Here is a 19,119-nt window from a genome sequence, read left to right as displayed (position 1 = left end):
CCATAATATTCCTGTATTTCAGTAGTGATTATGGTGCTCAAGGCCTTTACATTAATCATTATTATTACACATTTTTAATGGCTTATTTTAATAGTTCTGGACTCTTGAAAGTTGGCAGCGATACATTGTATCTTCACTTAAATTATACTTTCTGTAGCTCTCTCAGTGTCACATAAATAAATAGATAAATACATACTTGTTCTGAGACCGTTTGAAGGGAACATCAGCTCTCTGGCGCGGAAGGGAACCGGAGCTGCAGGAGATGCATAGGTACCCTCTTGATATAGTTGTGTTCACATCTATGCATCTGCAGAGCTTTCTCCATATTCATGGCAGGAGTCTGATACTTCTTGGATGCAAAGAGGACAGGATGACAGTGAGCACCTCAAAATCTGAGGCTATGGTTCTCCGGTCAAAAATGGTGGATTGCTGCTTCTCTGCATCAAAAACAGCCAGTGGCAGGCTGGTAGAAGACCTTAGGTCAACCCAAAACATACTAGAGAGAGTACACATCTCATCTGTCTTGGGAATGTCTGTATCCTCCAGGATGAGCTAGAAATCACTGCTAAGGAGAACGACATCTAGACTAACTGATTTGACCGCAAGCTGGCAACAAACAAGAGTGAGGAAAAAGCTCACATACGTCCTCCCATAAGTAAAAGTGTCAAGTGACAGCTACCTTGAATATCTGCAGATAATCAATGTTTGCCATCTGAGTAGGCGGGAAAATGATGTTCAATTTGTGGTTTATTTTGGAGTTTCACATGGATGCCAGTTTGTGCACCAGAAAGCCTAATACTGTCAGACCAACTTAATACTGGCTTTTAAAATGCTGTCTGAATTAATGTTTTCCAGAAGCTCCGCACAGAATTATGGTGACTGCAGAGACCAGTCCATCATGATGCTTTAGTAATTTGACTGCTGCACCACAATAACATTTGCATTAATGTGTTTGTTTTCTAGCAATGAATGAAATGTCCCATTTACTCACTAAATAAGAGTGTATAAGTGAAAAACAAACAATACAACCCAATGCAAGTCTTCTCTAAAAATATTTTGGCTGATTTATATTCTGTAAAGCCAATTTTACTCTGAAAAGTGAGAAACAAAACCTAAGTGCAAACATAATACTCAGGAACATGTCAGTTGTATTGTAAACAGAGGTCAATCCTTCAGAGAAGGCAGTGATGGTAAACCCAGTCAAACAGAAGCCCAGTACAAGAGACACATTTTAACCAATAGTATTTAATGGTTTATGCAACTCTCTGCTAAGGCCCGATCTCCCCCCAACAGTACTAGACCAGTCCCTTGCATTTTATTGGCCAAAAATAAATTCAAACATACCTAAATAAATATGTATTTATGGTAGGGGGGCCAATCAAAACAGTAACAGTTCTAATTAAAGGCAACTTGAAAAACACAACAGTTTTCTCCATAAAACTGGTTAAATTGAAAAGTTTTTTAAAAAAATGTAAAAGGGGTCGTTTCTCACCAGCTTCCACTCCATATCAAGTAACACGACTCTAAAACCATTCATTATAAAAACTGAGGTGGAACACTGCCACCAGCTGGAAGTTCTAAGCTTTGGTCACAGGAGTTTGACGAGGAAATGGGGGGGAAGGGGGATATTAGCTTCTGTCCCTCCTCGTCACAAACTAGCCAGGTCTGGAATTTAAGCAGGGCAGGGGATCCCAGAACAGCGGGTTGGACGACATAGTGCCTTAGATATTAAGGATTCAATACAATAACAGGCCAGACTGGTTCTCTCAGTAATGTTCAGGGAGATGAGAACAAACAAAATGTTTGAGCTTGGGGAGTTCAGACTACCTCGGACCAGAATGGCTCATGCACGGGTGTATGTGTGAGTGAGTATGGGTATGAGGCCTTCTGCAGTCCCTTCCATTTGGCCAAGCTGAAGCAGATCTATACTTCTTTTATTTTCTCTTTTTTAAGCAGAAAAGAAAATCCCAAACACGGAATCCCACATTTCACCAACATAGTGCCAAACCTCGCCCCTAGCTGTGCGAGTCGTCCAGGGTTTTGGACCCCAGGGCAATGCCACCCTTTTGAGAAAGGAGAACAGGCAGGCTGGGGTGGGTGGACATGAGAGGGATGAAGGGTGAAAAGGCTCTCCCTTCCCAACCCATCCATGACTTCTCACCCACCCCTTGCCATCGTCCAAACAGTTCCTCTTGGGTTCTTCATGGCAAGGTGGGATGCTGTTGGGAGGGGGGACACAGTATGGCATCGCCCCCACCCCACTCTCTTTCAAATGGTTCAGTCAATCAGTTAAGTGGCATGGGCTCAGTTTGAGGCGCTGCTGTTGGAGGAGCTGGATGTGGAGGCCACAGCCATGCCCGAGGTGCCCGAGGAGGCCACGGACTTGCGAATGTGGGGCATGAGGAAGGGGTCACTGGCCAGCTGGTGCACATCGATGCGGTCCTCCTTACGGTAGACTAGACAACGCCTTATAAAGGCCTGGAGGGAAACAGAAAGAGAGTGGAGTGGCTGAGAAATATCAGCCTTTACAATGTTTTGGTAAAAAGATAACGACTTCTAAAAACACAGATGTTCAAAAATCCCTCGTAGTTATGAGCAAACATTAAAAAGACAAAACAAAAGCAGTGAAGTGGGAAAGTCCAGTACCTTAGCTTCAGGTGTGACTACTGGTTTAGGGGGAAACTGCACGTCCGTTGCCTTCAGTATGGTGTTCTCCTGCAGGATGTCCTGTTGAGACTGGTTGTGTCCAAAGGGCTAGAGAGCAAAGAGAAGCAGTTGTTTGTGACACACAATGAGACATGAACCAAAAAAAATAAAGTGAACATGAAGAACCCAAGTGTGGCGTTTCAGTATACTGTCATTCATAAAAATTCAATTAATATGCTTTTGCCTAAAAATCTTTGGGCAAACATTTATCATTGTCACATAGCTGACTCAGTTCCACTTCATTAGTTTCTCCTGATTAAGCTTTTTAATAAGAGTTAATATTTTAGTATCGATTGATTTTGTGTGTCATGAATGAAAAAATATGCACAGCCCAATCTATTTAGAAAGAAAGTTCAAATATCCTTAATTATCCACGAGAAATCATCAATAGGTCAAATATGTTGTTAGATTTTTTTTTCTTTTGGTCTCCTACCTTGCGGCCATACAAACACTGGTAGAAAATGACTCCCACAGACCACACATCCACCTTGTTGGAGATTTTGGGTGGTTCCTTCCCAACCACAAAGCACTCAGGTGGCAGGTACCTAAAGGGAAAAAAGAAGCCATGTTAAAATCAAACAGTTTCAACTGATGAAATCATGCTTTCCTGTTTCAATGTAGTTCATCTTGTAGTTTGTGTAAGAATGTTTTTACAGTATGATCTCAGGTCTCTGTCCCCACACAGACAGTAGTTATATTACAGTGATTTTAGTTCCATTTTAGTTTTGTGTACAAGGTGGTCCTCGGTGAAAATCTCAGCAGCATAGTAGAAATTAAAACGATCATCAACTAAAGGGAAGCAGGAGCTTCATACATCCACATAGGATGACATAACTTCCCACCGGGAACTCTGCTTTCCAAACTGAGGCTCTGTGACATGAAACAATCTAGGAATGTTGCATCTAAAAAAAAAAAAACACTCACTTTGGAATGGCCATTTGGAGGGCTACATGACCACTTTCCATCAACCCCCCAATACAAATGGGACACCCCATCCTAAGAGGCTGAGTGAAAAGGGCTGGGGCGAAAAGAGAAACTGGAATCCCATTTCCTAGGCAAAGGTTTCAAGCTCTACCCCTTGAAGCTCAATTGTGAAGGGACATTGCTGCTGCAATGAAAGAGGGCCATGAAACTGTTTAGCCTGGAGTGCTGCTTCTGGCAAACTACAGTCAATGTCAGTGTGGGATGTCGGACAGTAACTGTATAGGATATTTTCCAAGCGATTCAAGGGGAATGGGTATAAGGCAGCCATTTTAGACATTAAATTTACCAGTGTGTAGGATTTAGGGCTCTATCGGCAGAAATAGGGGTTTAAAAATATATCAATACAGTCAAGTATTGCAGTACTGACGTTGAGGTTCATTCTGTATTGTGTTTAAACCCCTGACAGCTATATAGCAGTGTTGTAATCTATCTTAGTATTTGATGCTTCCACTCCAGTGTAATGTCAACTGAAACGGGGAGAAGTAAGCACATATTACCAGCGTAAACAAAAAGAACACCAGCCTATGACACAACATATTGCTTTGCAGTTGCAGTGTATTGACTCTTAACCCCCACGACATGCATCTTATCATCAGGGAGCAGGTGCTGTTCCACAGATCCCGCCATGTTGTTTTGCCATGTTTCCACACTAGTCAACAGACAAACCAAATACTGAATCTAGACAGTCTCTTTCCTGTTTTAACATGACCTAAAAGCCACTGTAGGTCCCTCTACACGTTCGGAAATAAGGAGCATTCATTTGGTTGTAATCGGCAAATTCTCCACAAGATCCTAATAAATTATATATACTGTTAAAAAGGTAAGCTTGGCAGAATGTAGAGAGGTTGAAAGACTCCAATGGGGATGCTGTTGGAACCCTATAAAAAGAGGGTGGTTATTCAACATAATCCATGCAATTTTCTTTATAATCTTTGCTGTTTTGCTCGCTGGATGGATTTTCTCAAATGCATTAAGGTTGTTGAAAGGTCTTATCAAGCTCAACGTGGTTTCGCTTCCAACTCTGCCGCAATCTCTAAAAACAACCATACTGCACACTTCAGCTTCTGCCATTTTGTTTTTCCCCTCTATAACATAAAATCCATCAACACAGCAAAATGACTTTTACTTACTAATGCATTGTTACTGTGTTGAGTGAAACCACCCGGACCCAGAAAAATACTTCTATGCAAATCACCTGCCCGAGAGGACCAAGGCTCAGGGGTCAAAATAAACACCACAGTTTATCATACCACAGATGATGGCACCAGTGTGTCATCATCCAGTGTGAATCTTACCAGTATGTCCCTGCTCCCTGTGACGTTAGCTCCATCCCATCCACTGAGTTGTAACTGTCATCATCCATGATCTTCGACAGGCCAAAGTCTGTGATCTTGATCTCCCCGCAGGCCGTGCCGTTCACCAGGAGGATGTTACCTGAGGAGGAAGAGGAGTAAAGGGTTTCACAGGCATGAAAGAAAACATGTGCATATTTCAGATTCATATTCATATTGTGAGGCAAAAACGACAATTATTCAGGTCTGTTAAATGCATCATGTTTCATCATTAAAAATGCTTCATTCAGTCTTGATGGAACAATCAGAAGTGAAACCTTTTAAATCCTTAAAAACAATATAATTTTATAACTTCACTGTCATCAACAACTGGGCCAGATTTTACAAGACTTGGTCCAATCATTTATCACCAAATCATAACTGTAATCAACCCAACAATCATATTGTGTGTCATACATGAGGCTGCTTGAAAATAGTTGGTCACCAGGTGAACCAGAATAAAAACTCCCAACCAATGATGACATAGCTTGTGAACTGGTTAGTTAAATTGCAATTTTACTCCAATTATGTGCCAAGAAAGCTGAATCAAGGTTATGAAGCTCTTTTAGTGTATAGGCAATTGTGGTGTGGAGACCCACCAGGTTTAAGGTCGTAGTGGATAATGGGAGGCCTGATCTCATTGAGGTACTTGAGGGCGTTAACAATCTGCATGATGATGGAGCGGCCCTCTTTCTCCGACATAAGCTTGTGCTGCTTCAGGTAGAAGTCCAAGTCATTGCCCTCGCAGTACTCCAGGACTGTGCAGAACCTGCTCCAGAACAAGGCAGGGGTATTGAACCTCCTTGGTAGGATTTGGTGCATTAAATCAAAACACTACATACAGAAACATTTTTGGTCTTGCTAAAAATGAACACAATCTGCATAGAATGCATATTTAAGAAGGCACAAATTTTTTTTTTTTTTTTTTTTTTTTAAAGCAATGACTTACGAGTCAGTGTCGAGTGAGAAGTAGTCATAGAGTTTAACTATTCGTGGGTGGTCCAGCTCTTTATGGATTCTATATTCTCTGCATGCATGTCTGAAACAAAGAACATCACCAACATGTACACCTTGCAAATATTGCAACAAATGTGATGGGTAAATGACTGCGGAACAGAATATCATTCATAGCCATGTACTGCAGTACTGCGTTAAAAACAATACTCACTTGTGATAATTTTCCTTCTTCTCATCCCTCCAGTTCTTGTTTAACTGGTGGATTTTGACCGCAACATACCTTTGCTCCGTTAAGTCAAAGGCCTGGAAAATAAATGCCTGTCATTATCTAGGAACTGTATTTGGCATTACTTTGTTTCAGCTGCAGCAAGACCCTTAATTCACACTAAGAGGCTGTGTTCATTCATCATTTTTACAGTGATGACAGCAGATTCTTGGAACAACTCTCACATTCTGCCACAATCATTTACTTTGAAATGTAGATGATGTCAGTGTAGTGTAATGTAATGAAACGCACATCCTCAAATATTTTCCAAAGTATGCGCAGCACAGCCACTGCAGTCACTTTAAGACTATAAGTGGGTTAGTTTTCGCCAGAACAACACTAGTCCGAAGCAAAAATCACCACAAATCTGAGGAATAAATATATATATATATATCTTAAAAACTAAGCAGCAGAGAACTGGTATTTGTTAAAAAGCTGGAGTCCAAGACTACACCAAAACCTGAATGTCTTCATATGCGGAAGAACTGACTTGTAATGCTGCCTTTTGTGTGTCCTATATATACACAATGTTTAGGCAAAGGTCTTCACTGAATTCATTCAAAAATAAAATGTCTCAATTTAAAGTATTATCAAACAGAAGGGGTTCCAATCTAACAGACAGATTAAGTTTCTCTCACCTTGTAAACTTCACTGAAACCTCCCCTTCCAAGTAAATGGAGTAGCAGGTATCGGTCATTTAGCGTCGGATGATCTTTGAATCTGCAGAGGTGACAAGCAATTAAAGTCGGAGTTAAACAGAGCAGAGGGTCACACCAGTAGACTAATGAGGAGGAGCCATGTAAGATCATACTGAGAATTATCTTCATTGTGGATCCTTTTCAGCTCGCGAATGTGCAGGTTCCGCACCCGCTCCAACCTCTCCAGCTCCGCCTGGATCTCTGCTTCCTCCTGAAAGGGCAAAAAAATTATATCAAAACCTATGCAATTGTCAAAACAACTAAACAGTAAAAGACCACGATAAGTGTATCGCTAAGCACCTGAAACTTAACACACATCAGTCTTTACCTTCTTTAGATGGCCCAGTCTTAGCTTAAAGATTTCCTCTTGCTCATGGTATTCTGCCTGCGATAACCTGCAAGGACACAGAACCAGCCTCAGTACAACTTCACATATGCATGCAGGAGGAAAAAACTGGTGTTAAAAATAAAAAAAACAGAAGATAAATATGAAACAACAGAATCTTACGCTTCACTTTCTGTTCCGTTGGTCTTGCTTTTGCGTTTGTTTTGTTCCAGACTTGGAGGTGGTGTCTGGGCCATGGAGGGCGGCTTGCGCTTGGCCAGCAGCTTCCTCTGTCTTTCAATGTCCTCTCGCTGAGAATTGATCCTTTCTTGTTGTCTGGAAACAGACGACACATTTCAATGACACATAGAGCAAGTGCCTTCATCAGTTTGTGTGTGATCTACTGCTTCTCCCACTCCTGGGTTGAGATGCAATATGTCCACAGTATGCTTTTTCTTGCATGCATACATAAACTTGTTGCTAAGATGAGAAGATTTATTATTTAAGCTGTAAAAGTACAATTTTCACATATTAATACATGTGCAATATGAAACAGACTTGAGTCTTTAATTTCATATTAATATCACATACAAAGGAGTGTCTGGTTCTTTCTGCTTCATGTAATTTTGCCTCTTGAACCAGTCGAGTTATCGAAATATTACAGTAACACATAAAAAGAAAAGCTTAAACTTAAATGAAGAAAAGTCCTCACTTGATAAGGTTTTGGAAGGCATATCCATCTGTCCACTGCTCAGTGAAAGACGCTCCGTGTCTCACTGTGGTGAAGTGACCCAGTCGAAGCCTGTCCTGCATGCTTTTGTCCCGGCATGCCATCTTCTCCTGTTTGGACTGGAGGATGGTCAGAGATATACAGGCATCAAACCAGTGCTGGAGATTCCATGTGGCTCAAAAATAGGACTTCTAAAACAAGCTCAGGTCAAAAACCCACAAAGACCAGCTGGCTAGGAAATTAACAGCTGAAAATAAGACAGCGCTATTAGTTAAACGTACTTTTTCAATCAGCAGTTTCTTGGACATGGTCACACACTTATTTAAGCGTTCCTTGTATCGTTCCAGCATCCTCTGCTGTTCATCAATCTGTCTCCTCAGATCACAGTTTGCCTGGAGCAGAACAAGGTAAAAATTGACAAAATGTATAAACATAAGACTTGTGCCAACTCTAACATGCCTTGGGTAAAAAAAAAAAAACAACAACAAAAAAAACAAAAAAAAAAACCAAACCCCAAGACAGAAAACATGATATTCTCCAAACCATTAAAAAGGCAAGCAGACTAGCAGGGAAGAAATGCAATGAGATTAGTACCCGCAGCAAATCGTCTATTCGGCCCTCCTTCTTCTCCAGGTCGGAGTTCTTGTTGTTCTCCATTGCTGTTAGTTTCTCTATAGTAAGGTCAGACTACAGGGTAGAGTGAGGACAAAAACAGCATTTATGTTAATGGTGGATCATTCAGTATCAGTGAAAAATGTAGTACAACAAGGAGTCCCCAGTAACTGACTCTTTTAGTTGCTAGTTCTTGTAATATATTGGTACATGTGGCAATCATATAACAACAGCCTTCTGAATTATAATGTGATTAAATTAGAACATAATGACTCAAATCAGATAAACAGCCAGCCAGCCAGCCAGCCTTGATCACACATCAAGTACCTGTGTGCCTTTGTGGAGCATGTGAAGAGAAGCAGGCTTCAGTGAACATGACGAGTGCTCGGTGTTGGCTGAACTCACGGAGGAGGGGCTTCCCTGCTGCACCTGAGAGGCAAAAACATTCATCCAATAAAAACCTGACACATGCAGAGGGTGTCTTAATGAGTGAATTTAATTACATTAAAGAATTTATCAAATACTGATTCTGCCAGTAATGATAAAACATGAGATCACTGTGACAAAAGAACTTAGCATGAAAATAAGGACCAGAAACTGAAGACATGCAAATGAACTATCAGAAGTATGCATGATTGGTTTAAATCCTCTCCCACAAAAAGCATTTTAGAACTCTAAAATTGATCAAGGCTTTAGAAAGATTGATTTTACTTAAAAACATGTAAGGCAGTCATTTGACTGCAGTATGTGTGGGCACATTTGTACTTAAATCAACATTCAATTCTACAGTATGTTTCCCATCATTATTGCTTTTCTACGAACTCTGGCCAATAATGATAGACTCAAATGTACTTTCTGACTAAATGTCACAACAGTGATTCAGTATGAACAGTGTTTAGAGACCACATCATATTTTTCCCCACTTGTAAACAAATGTGAGCTACTGATGCTAATTACAAGCGTGTAAGAGAGAATTGCAGGAAAGAGTGTTAAAACATAAAAATAAAGCATCAGACAGACCAGAGCGGACATGCTCACCGTGACAGGGGGGTTGGAGAGGGAGTGTTGTGGGGAAGAGCGGACCACTGGTGGAATTCCCCTGGCAGGGCTGGTACCAGGACCGCTACCTCCCGCAAACTGACAGACACGTAGAGAGAAAATAAAGAGGAAGGTAGCTCAATGGAAAGACAAAGGTGGCCAAAAGGGTGTTAGAAAGTAAGTAAGAACAAGTACGAAAAGTTATACAACACTGAAGCATTGTTAGAGGACATGAGCTCTGCCATACACACTCAGTGAAACAGAGAAACACTTTTCTGCCACTTACCTCAAAATAATCACTAATTTTATGTCCCCTTGTTCCTGCTTTGCCTGGAAGATATAGACGGGAAGTTCAGAGAGCGGCTGATATTTGGGATACATGACAAGAGGATCAAAGCACTGGGACAGTCTTACCTTGGCTGCTGTCAAAATGGTCTGCTTTCCGCTTTCTTACTCTCTGGTCATTCGCTTTTTTCTCAGGAGTCTGTCAGAAAGGTAGCGTGATTCAACCACATGCATAATGAAGTAACACTGAGATGGTTGGGACAAAAGAAAAAAATCTAGCTCGTGTGACCGAGACAAACCTCTAGCTCCTTGTCACTGAGTGAGCCCACACTGCATAGACTCTGATTGGATGACTCATTTTGGTTCTGACCTGAGCCCTGTTAAAATGAGGTAGAAATACAAAAAAAATAAAGCACAAGAAGTAATTAAATACAAAGATGCAAGAGATGTGCTTCTGGAAAATTGTCTTGTCAAAATATGCACAGATGCACTTATTGTGTATGCATGCACATGTGAGAGAGAGCACAATAAGAAACACAGAGTAAAATAGGTGAGAAACTAAAGGAAAGGATGCTGAGATGTGGCTAAGTACCACCACCATTAACTTCCCACTGAATCTAGACCTGCATCAGCCCTAATGCCGGTTCCCTAGGTGATGCCTGTCAGTCAAATGAATCACATCAGAATTCAGCAGACACTGTCCAATCAGGGAGAGATACTTAGTCATTCAGAGCACACTAGAGCTCTCTCACTGAACCCCCCTAAAATGGCTGAACATTAGGCATGCTGCTGAGGAAGTATTCCTCCTTCTGTCTGTCACCTTTAGATAATGTCATCCATTTTTCTCCTGTTCATCATGGTCTTAACCGTTCTCTCTGGAGAAAGCCAGAAAAAGATGTTTTGCTTGATCCAGGAGTGACAGTGTGTTTTAACCCATTCCTGCCTGAGATATCTTGGTTTGTTTGATCAGACTTGTTCAAAAGGAAGTGCACTTTCCAACAATTTCAGTCGGTCCTCTCTGTTCCATTACGAAAAGGTTGCCTTGCTCTTTGTCCTCAAAGGATAACAATTTTCCTTTCTTCTTCTTTTTTACCACCTCAGTGTTGACAGAGAGAGCACCAGTGCTATCAGGTTGTTCAAGGTCAAGAAAAAAATATGCGCTGCTCTGAGACACTGAAGGGCTTTTAGACCACCAACCCATATTTCCTCATAGACAACTGTTGACACGTTTCACCCTTACACACGTTGCATCTCTTGTCTTAAGGGGTTGCTGTGGCATAATGCCTTACCGAGATCCGCCATTTTCTCTGCGGCAGCAGCCATGCCATGCTCTGGGCTCAGTTCTGCCTATGGCTGGCACAGGGCCCACTCCTGGCGCTGACTCTCGCTCCCTAACTGTTCCAAGATCACCTTCCACAAAGACAGCTCCATCGCAGCAGTAAGTGAGGGGGTGGAAGACTAAATGCTGCCTCCACTCACACCTGGTCAAGAACTATTTCTGCATTCCTCCTTTGCCTTCACTCCTCCTCCCCCTACCACCCCTGTCCTGTCTGTGGCCTTTTTGGCAGGCACTGCCACTTGCATATACAACCACTACATGAGCCAGGGAAAGATGCCATATCACACCAGCCAAAAAACACAGACATAGCTCAACCTTCTCCAGAGACAGACAAAGAAAAGGAGTGAGGCCAAGCTTGTCGAGGCCAAACAGCAGAATGATACTGAGGCAGAGTGAGACAAAGAAAGGAAGAGACTCGCAAAAATGTGTAATCAAGAAAATCTGTGATTATAAGCACTATGACAGAAGAGAATCCTTGTACACCTCTGCTGTAACACAAACCTTAGCTACGCCAACCCCAGTGAAGCGAGCCTCCAACAGCTCCTGCCGTCGGGGGTCCAGGCTATGCAGTTCCTCCATCATGGCTGCAAAGACAAGAGCACAGATTTAAGGAAGATGTTGTGGGGTCTGGTATATTCAGTGGGAGTGACGGATCACTGTTTCAACAGCACTGGTTGTGATGAGTCATGGCTGTTTATAGCTATATGGATGTGGAAAATTCCTGTTCTGAGTCATCAATAAGCATCACAATAATGTTTTCCACTATCATGTGTGTTCAGCATGCAACAGCGATGCAACTTGAGTACTCAAGTTGAAAACTCACAGGGCTAAAATCTGTTCAGTAACGTTTCAAATGTATAGACCAGATGTGTAGAGTCATTGTCTAGAAATATATACTATCATGTGATAACACCCTGGCATTATAGGCCTAAGCTACATGGCGCTGGAGTTATGAAAGGTCACTAATGGAGGGACTGCCAAGTATACTCACAGCAATGGAAAAGGCCACTACAGACAATAAGTACTCAATTTACTAGCTTGTGCAAAGGTTAACATTTAAGTTACACGCCCAACAATGACTGCTAAGTCAGTTAGTTATCTATGGCTTGCATACCTTAAATGAATAGTTTAACCAGCAACATTCGTGTCCATTTAGGGATACATTCTAGTACCTATTCTTGTGTAACGTTGACTTTACTCGAGACTGTGTTTGGTGACTCAGCTAAAGACGGGCATAACGATTAGAAACATCAGTGAATGATCGGCGAAGTAGCTTGCTAACAGTGGATAAATGAGCTAACAAGCATATCGATGTTGGTTATCACTTAGCATTGCAAGGCAAGAGCTAACGGTTAACGTTAGCTAGTAACATTAGACCTGATTTTGTAAAGTAACATACCCAAAAGAAGCCAAAATGGTCACAGGTGTTGTCCCAGGTTACCCTATATCACCTCTGACCATCACAACTGCTGTCCGCAACGGTAAATTATTTTAGAAACACACACAAGATAGCTAGCCTTGGGTATCAAGCAGGCTAACGTTAACTCGTCTGTCAAAAAGAAGCATCTTATCTGTTCTGTGTTGTCAGGTGCTCGTTCTACGACAACCAGACTCTCGGGTACCTCTCCTGACGCATTCTTTTGTTCGTCAACCTAACAGGATACTTACTGCAATTCAATATTTTCTCGGTCCTCCGAAGGGCCTGTGTTAGCCCTGGAACAGTCCCCGTTGTTTCCCCGGTGCTAGGCAGACCCTCCCAGGCTAGGCCGCATCAAGAGCCGCGTCCCTCGCGTGCTGACTTTTAACGATCAAGACACGGGAACGTGCGGTGTAGCTCAAGGTAGACGACGGAGGACACCCTCGGAGGCCTCGACAACTCCGGGTATCCCAAACCCGCCTTGCTGTACTCCTTAGGCGGGGATCCCCATCACATCTTTCTCGCCGTGGACCATACTGTGCCTATGTCGGTATCTCCTTCCACACAATGGCGACCCTCGAGATTGTGGGCTTCACCAGATATATAAATGCTGCCTTTAGGCTAGCGTTAGTTGCCCCTATCTTTTTCTCTCTTCCCCCCCACCCCCCCGTTAGTGAGATGAATTTCGGGTCCTGGCTTTTCAGCCCGATCAAAACAAAGTTCGGCTCCAGTCACCTTCCTCGCCGCGGGGAAGAAACCAATCTGTTTCGGAAGTTGTGCGGATGCAGGCGTTTCAGTTGAATCCGGATCGATTCGGTTCGGTTCTCATGTTTTTGCAATGTAAACAATAATCAGCAAAATCTCATATTTTCTCGTGAGATTGTTAAAGTATTTTCACCTTCGTTCAGTCCACGCCTGCCCCAAATCTCCTGTCTGGACCAATAGCAAATCCGTCTATTCACAATACAATTTAAAAGCGCCCACCCACACAACCAGCTAAGAGATCTGTTATCAGAAAGTGGCCATGACCATGATGTTCACACCCACAAACTCTACTTACATAATATCAATAAATTACAAAATTGATGCTTTTTCCAGACAAGGCATTCAAGCATAAGTGGGTGTTTAATCATCCAAGAGACTGTGATGGAGACTAAGATGTAATTCACCTCTCTAACAAAACACTTTTGAACACAGATTGAAACACCGGAGTAAAACACAGATTTACAGGTTAGATTTTTATTCATTTTGCACGTACAAAAAAATGTCATGAATTATCTTAAAATTCATACCATTTATTTCAAATCATCAGCTCATTAAAAACAGCATCTGGCTGAATAGAAACATTTATACAGATACAACCCAATCCTTGCTCAGACTGCTGAACTCGTCAGCACAAAATGAGAAACTGCGACTCTTGGAACTTGAATTGCGGCAACAATCAGAGACACCAGCCATAAATGAAGTCCATCAACACCCTGGACTTGGAAGGTCTTTAGAGCATATGGCTATCCAGTTGCATCCCCCTTTATCGCAATCACAAAAGAGATTCTCAATTCCATACATCCTCATTGAAAAGTCGGCACTGCCTGGATTTGAGCTCCAAGTTTCAGTTGTGGTTGAAGGTCAAGCCAGACAGGCTCTCTCCAGTGTCTCAGCCCTCCGTCTCAGGAGGCTGAACTCGAGGCTTGCGGTACTTGCACTGGATCCACACCCTGTACATGGTGAGCTGTTTGCCTCGATTCACCTGCAGCCGCCTGTCCACAAGGTTCTGCATTTTGTCAAGCCCCGCCTCAGTGAACATCACATGGAGCTCATCTGAAATACAAAAAAGCACACAAATATGTTCATATATATGCAATTAAAGGACCAAGATACCCCTAGTAAATCTTTACTATAATGGTTTTATTTTTACCTTGGGTAAAGAAATATACTCTTGTTCCATCACCTCGGACATAAAAGTTTTCTGACAGACACCTTCCTGAAAGAGATGAATGGACAAATGTGCCTGTTATTTGACAACAAATTTAAAAACTTTAAATAAACGTTACTCATTTATGCAGTGCCATTTTAATTTGTAGTGCACCATTAGAAATTCTCCATGTGGACCCAAAGTCTCACACATTCTGTGACTTACTGTTACAATCTGAATCAAGTGTGGTTCATGATTTTCTCAAACATATTAAAGAGCAGCACACTTAAGGCAGTTGGGGAGTGAAACACATTTTCAAGGATCAACAGTCGTAACAAACGATGAATAACAAACCTTTCTGAACCTGGACATTCTGAACAGCTCTTTGGACTGGAGCCTCACTGGATCTCAGCCTGACTCACCCTTCTTGAAGCGAAGCTGTGCCATATCGTAGCGTCCGTAGTCCCTGAGCAGCATCACTCCCCCAGGCTTCAGCAGCCGCGCTAATCGACTGATAGATGCCTGCATCCTGAGACAGGGTGAAACTTTAAGACAACCAGTGATATGCTCAGTGACTCAAGCTTAAGTGAAAGCCAAAGAGCAGAAGAAAGACGGAGAAAGCCGTCCTTACTTGTTGGGATGCAAGGCTGATAACACAAAGATTAGCACTATGACATCAAGGGTTCCATCGGGGACCGGGTAATTGGCTTCCACATCACTCAAGTCATGGACAAAGGCGAAGCAGCGCTCGGGGTCGTATTCTGGATTAGTCTGATGACAAGAGGGCAGTTTTAATACATCAGTTAGCTCACAACCCTAGAGATGAATACATCCATCAACACACCATGCATTTATTATCCCCCATCATCTCACCTTGACTAACTCCACAGCAGTGCTGGAGAAATCACAGCAATACACAAAGAGTCCCGGGTCACTGCAAAAAGCAATGCAGCAGTTATTAGTTTAAATATTCACCATCGGACAAGAGTAGGCACCAGTTTCTGTTAAACATGACCTGAAACAGCACGTAAATGCCTGCGTTGCACTTACTTGTTGGTCTTCAGTATTGGAAAAACTGTATTGCCTACACCGCAGCCAACCTGTCCAGAAAACATGAATTCGTATAGTGTTTATTTTGTTTACTCCAATTTGCTCTGAATGTTAAACAGTAACCCCCATATTAACAAAGTTGAGTTCATGTGAATGAATCTGACAAAAACCAGAGACTGTGAAAATTTCTAGAAAAATGCATTTCTCCGAGCTTTAGATGAGTTTAATCAGAAAATGTATAGATGTGTTTCAAGTGCCCAAATATAATATACCACAATGTAATCAATGTGAATTCAGTAGAAAATTAGGAGTTTACACTCTTTGTTTTTGGCCATCCATTTTGTTTTAGGGCCTTAACCACTAATTAATCTTTTGATTCAACACACATCAACACATTAATCTATTGATTAATGTGCTGATCATTTTCCTGATTAATCGATTCATTTTTTGGAATTACATCCTCAAATGTCTTGTTTTGTCCACATTTCAAAGATATTCAGTGCAGTGTTACAGATGACTGCAGAAACCAGAAAATATTCACCTGAGGATTCAGGCAAAACTACTCAAAATGACTGATTATCAAAATAGCTGGTGGTTAATACTTCACATTAATCTACTGACCAACTAATTGCTGCATCTCTAGTCCTCATCAGACCATAGACCACTGGACATCTGGGAATTTTCTTAGCAAAGAGATTCACCAAAAATTTTATCTTGCAAAAATTTCGGTATTGTTTAAATCATCTGCTAACACCAAGACACGTAACCAAAAACAGCCTCTTCGGCAGAGGTGAATGTGTCCACTGTTGCTTAAAGTTTAAAAACTGGCTTTCGTATTCATCTCTCACCTCCAGAATGCGATATGTAGCAGAGGAGCCAGGGATGTCGTCATCAACGTGAGACACAGCTGCAGCTTCCCTTCTTTGTTCTTGATCCAGACGATCCTGCTGACCGGAGACCTCGGGATGGGACTCATGGTTGAGGCTACACTGTGGGGCCAACTCAGGGAACTCTGTGAAGAGCCAGTGGCGGTCTTTGAAGAAACGATTCTCATGGATTGTATAAAAATCGTTCCAGTACTCATTTGCCCGGCTGTCATATTCCTCTGCAAGAAAGGTTAAGGCAGCAAGAGTTAAAGTCATAATCGAAGAGATCTTGCTTACGCAAAGACATCAAGCTTAATAAGACAAGCACTATGCATATGTGAAGCATAAAATTAAATGATTTACTAATGCTAACTGCTTCAATGACCAGGTCTGTTTCAGTGTATAATACTGAATGAAATGTAATAAATGATTGCTCCCCTCCTAATCAGAAGTTATTGTTGTGTTATTGATCCTTGATTCCACTTAAACAGTGATGTTTATGTGTGTGTGTGCAACCTTGTTTCTCTGAAGGTAGTGGCTGACTGTTTTCCAAGACTTTCTTCTTAGCAGATGCTTCTTGTTCGTCAGTCCACTCCACATTGTCCCTGTTGACCACAGAAGTGTGTGAGAAGTGATGAAACACTTGACAAGCCTGAGATACTTAGAGCTAAAGGTTTTCACGTGGTGTTCAGATACAGCTGGGAGAAAATGATTAAATGGAGCTCAGCATGACGAACATCACATCTCAAGTCCCACAAGAGTGCAAAATAATAAAACAATAAATGAACCGAAGTCAATTCATATTAAAACGGAAGAAACGCCATATACGCGTTATACACTTTACCGAAGTATGATTACTTTACGTTTAATTAAAGTATTATTTATTGGAAAGTTCTATGATCAAATGATCGTGTTAAAGTTAAAACAAACCAACTTATTGGCGACAGTCAACTCATCAAATGACCATCTACCTATAGGATAGGTAGTTAATAGTTAGTCGATTTATAGTATAAATTTATAGTATAAATCGACTAATGTAACTAGTCATGTAAGTGATGATTTGTCCCAGCCAGGAGACACAGAGATGCACAGCCAACATCTGTCTACCCTTCAGGATTTTTGGAATAAGTTACCGACCATGCGTTGTGTTGGAAGACCTGCCGCGGGTCTGTGAGGAAACGTGTCCCAAACTGAGGTCTCTTCACATCTCCGGTGGCTGAATCGGACAGAATCAGCTCTGTTTCACTGCTGCCTTCCTCCACTCCAACCACCGCATGGGGCGCCGCCATGTTCGTACTGACGCGGCGGAAGAAGGGCCGTGCTGCGTTCGTGGACTATCGGACATATTGTAATTCAGACTAATAACATAAAATTAAAACTCCCTATGCTTAAGTCGTATTTTGTTTGATATAAAAATTGCAACACATTTCCGCCAGGACGAAATTTTGTCTACTTTTTGAATAGATACTCTGAGAAAGTATCCCAAGTGTTATAATGACAGGTAATCCTTGTAACATAGGGGCATAATTTAAGGGGAATTGGCTAAAGGTGGAAGTTAAGCATAGGACTAGCAGAATGTACGTTAGCATACGCGGCCAGTGTCATGATGATGTTGTCCGGCAGATGAATATATCAAACGGCCAAAATGTCCGCTGGAAAACATGCCAAATAAATAGGTTATTGTGTGACGAATAAAACGTTCACATATGAAAAGATAACCAGGACAGAATACTTGGCAATCGCAACCAGACTCCATTAACAAAAACAGTAATTTTACTGAGCAGAACACAGGAGTATCCCTGTCTCGATCGGTTAGTTCGTTTGTGTTGTTGTGAGACTTTCAGTGGTGACAGAAGTATTCAGATTATTTACACACGGTTAAATTATGAAATATGGCTTATTCGGCCCCTCATAAGGTTTGGTCCCTTTATATTTGGTTATTATCACCACTGATGAGACTTAAATGTGCCCACATAATGCTACATGTGTTATCAAATGAAAATATATGGCATAATGAACATAGGAAAACTGCTTTAAAAATATAAACGTTTATATGTTAAGACTACTCAGTGAGAATCTCATATCCTGTCACTTCGAGCTTAGACATTCTGTCATGTGTGGTTTTCTTTTGTATCTGCTGGACTAAAGGTAAAATAGAAAGGCTATCACTTCAGTTTCTCGCTCTCAAAGTTAGTTTCTGCTCATTGCACGTTATAAATGAAAGTAGTAAAATGTGTCTGAGGTCCATCATTTTTCTCCTCTTGAATTAGGATTGAGAGCATTTTCACACAAACGCCCTCCTTTTTCATTTTATTTTCACAATGGTCCTGTGCTTTTAGCAATCCGTCTTATCATATGTACCTCCAGTCAGACATTCTGAAAAGTTTTCTTTTCACGGGAGTCTTTTGCAAGGGAGCCATTCTTCCTTATTTAAAAAAATGATAGAAAATTCTGTAATACATAAACTGGAAATAACTGCAAGGAATACATGGTTTTCAGAATCTCATTAACTAAACGTAGAAATTGTGTCTGTAATGCTGCTGTGTAGGCTATGAGAAACAAGTTGCATAAAGCCCTCTGCAGCTGATAAACTGCCTCAAGCGA

At 41.5% G+C, this 19,119-nt stretch overlaps 2 protein-coding genes across 5 annotated transcripts; both read right to left on the bottom strand.

Annotated features, from left to right (window-relative positions):
- Positions 1-1,225: 1,225 nt before the first annotated feature.
- On the bottom strand, positions 1,226-13,613 carry tlk2 (tousled-like kinase 2). 3 transcript variants are annotated; one of them, XM_046415140.1, is made up of 21 exons: positions 12,939-13,613; positions 11,772-11,854; positions 10,231-10,308; positions 10,061-10,130; positions 9,933-9,976; positions 9,647-9,745; positions 8,936-9,037; positions 8,591-8,683; positions 8,278-8,388; positions 7,979-8,115; positions 7,450-7,602; positions 7,270-7,336; positions 7,055-7,152; positions 6,882-6,963; positions 6,190-6,281; positions 5,971-6,060; positions 5,621-5,790; positions 4,986-5,124; positions 3,140-3,251; positions 2,647-2,754; positions 1,226-2,478 (listed from the first exon to the last, which is right to left on the bottom strand). In XM_046415140.1, exons 2-21 carry the CDS (start codon positions 11,850-11,852, stop codon positions 2,305-2,307), a joined length of 2,100 nt encoding a protein of 699 aa, XP_046271096.1. In that variant the 5' UTR covers positions 11,853-11,854; positions 12,939-13,613; the 3' UTR covers positions 1,226-2,304. The 3 variants fall into 3 exon arrangements, with proteins under 3 accessions (XP_046271096.1, XP_046271097.1, XP_046271098.1); XM_046415141.1 differs by lacking the exon at positions 12,939-13,613 and adding an exon at positions 12,670-12,851; XM_046415142.1 differs by lacking the exon at positions 9,647-9,745.
- Positions 13,614-13,910: 297 nt separating this feature from the next.
- mettl2a (methyltransferase 2A, methylcytidine) lies at positions 13,911-17,846 on the bottom strand. Of its 2 annotated transcripts, none has more exons than XM_046415143.1 (9): positions 17,653-17,844; positions 17,032-17,120; positions 16,498-16,754; positions 15,650-15,699; positions 15,473-15,533; positions 15,231-15,370; positions 15,022-15,128; positions 14,603-14,668; positions 13,911-14,505 (listed from the first exon to the last, which is right to left on the bottom strand). In XM_046415143.1, the coding sequence occupies exons 1-9, from the start codon at positions 17,802-17,804 to the stop codon at positions 14,342-14,344; spliced, it is 1,086 nt and encodes a 361-aa protein (XP_046271099.1). In that variant the 5' UTR covers positions 17,805-17,844; the 3' UTR covers positions 13,911-14,341. The 2 variants fall into 2 exon arrangements, with proteins under 2 accessions (XP_046271099.1, XP_046271100.1); XM_046415144.1 differs by having other exon boundaries at positions 14,364-14,505; positions 15,022-15,144; positions 17,653-17,846.
- Positions 17,847-19,119: the final 1,273 nt, after the last annotated feature.

The sequence above is a fragment of the Scatophagus argus genome, chromosome 16 (genome assembly GCF_020382885.2).
Source record: "Scatophagus argus isolate fScaArg1 chromosome 16, fScaArg1.pri, whole genome shotgun sequence".
NCBI lineage: Eukaryota > Metazoa > Chordata > Actinopteri > Scatophagidae > Scatophagus > Scatophagus argus.
The sequence above is the reverse complement of the archived record's forward strand: the minus strand, read 5'-3'. Positions and strand labels throughout refer to the sequence as shown.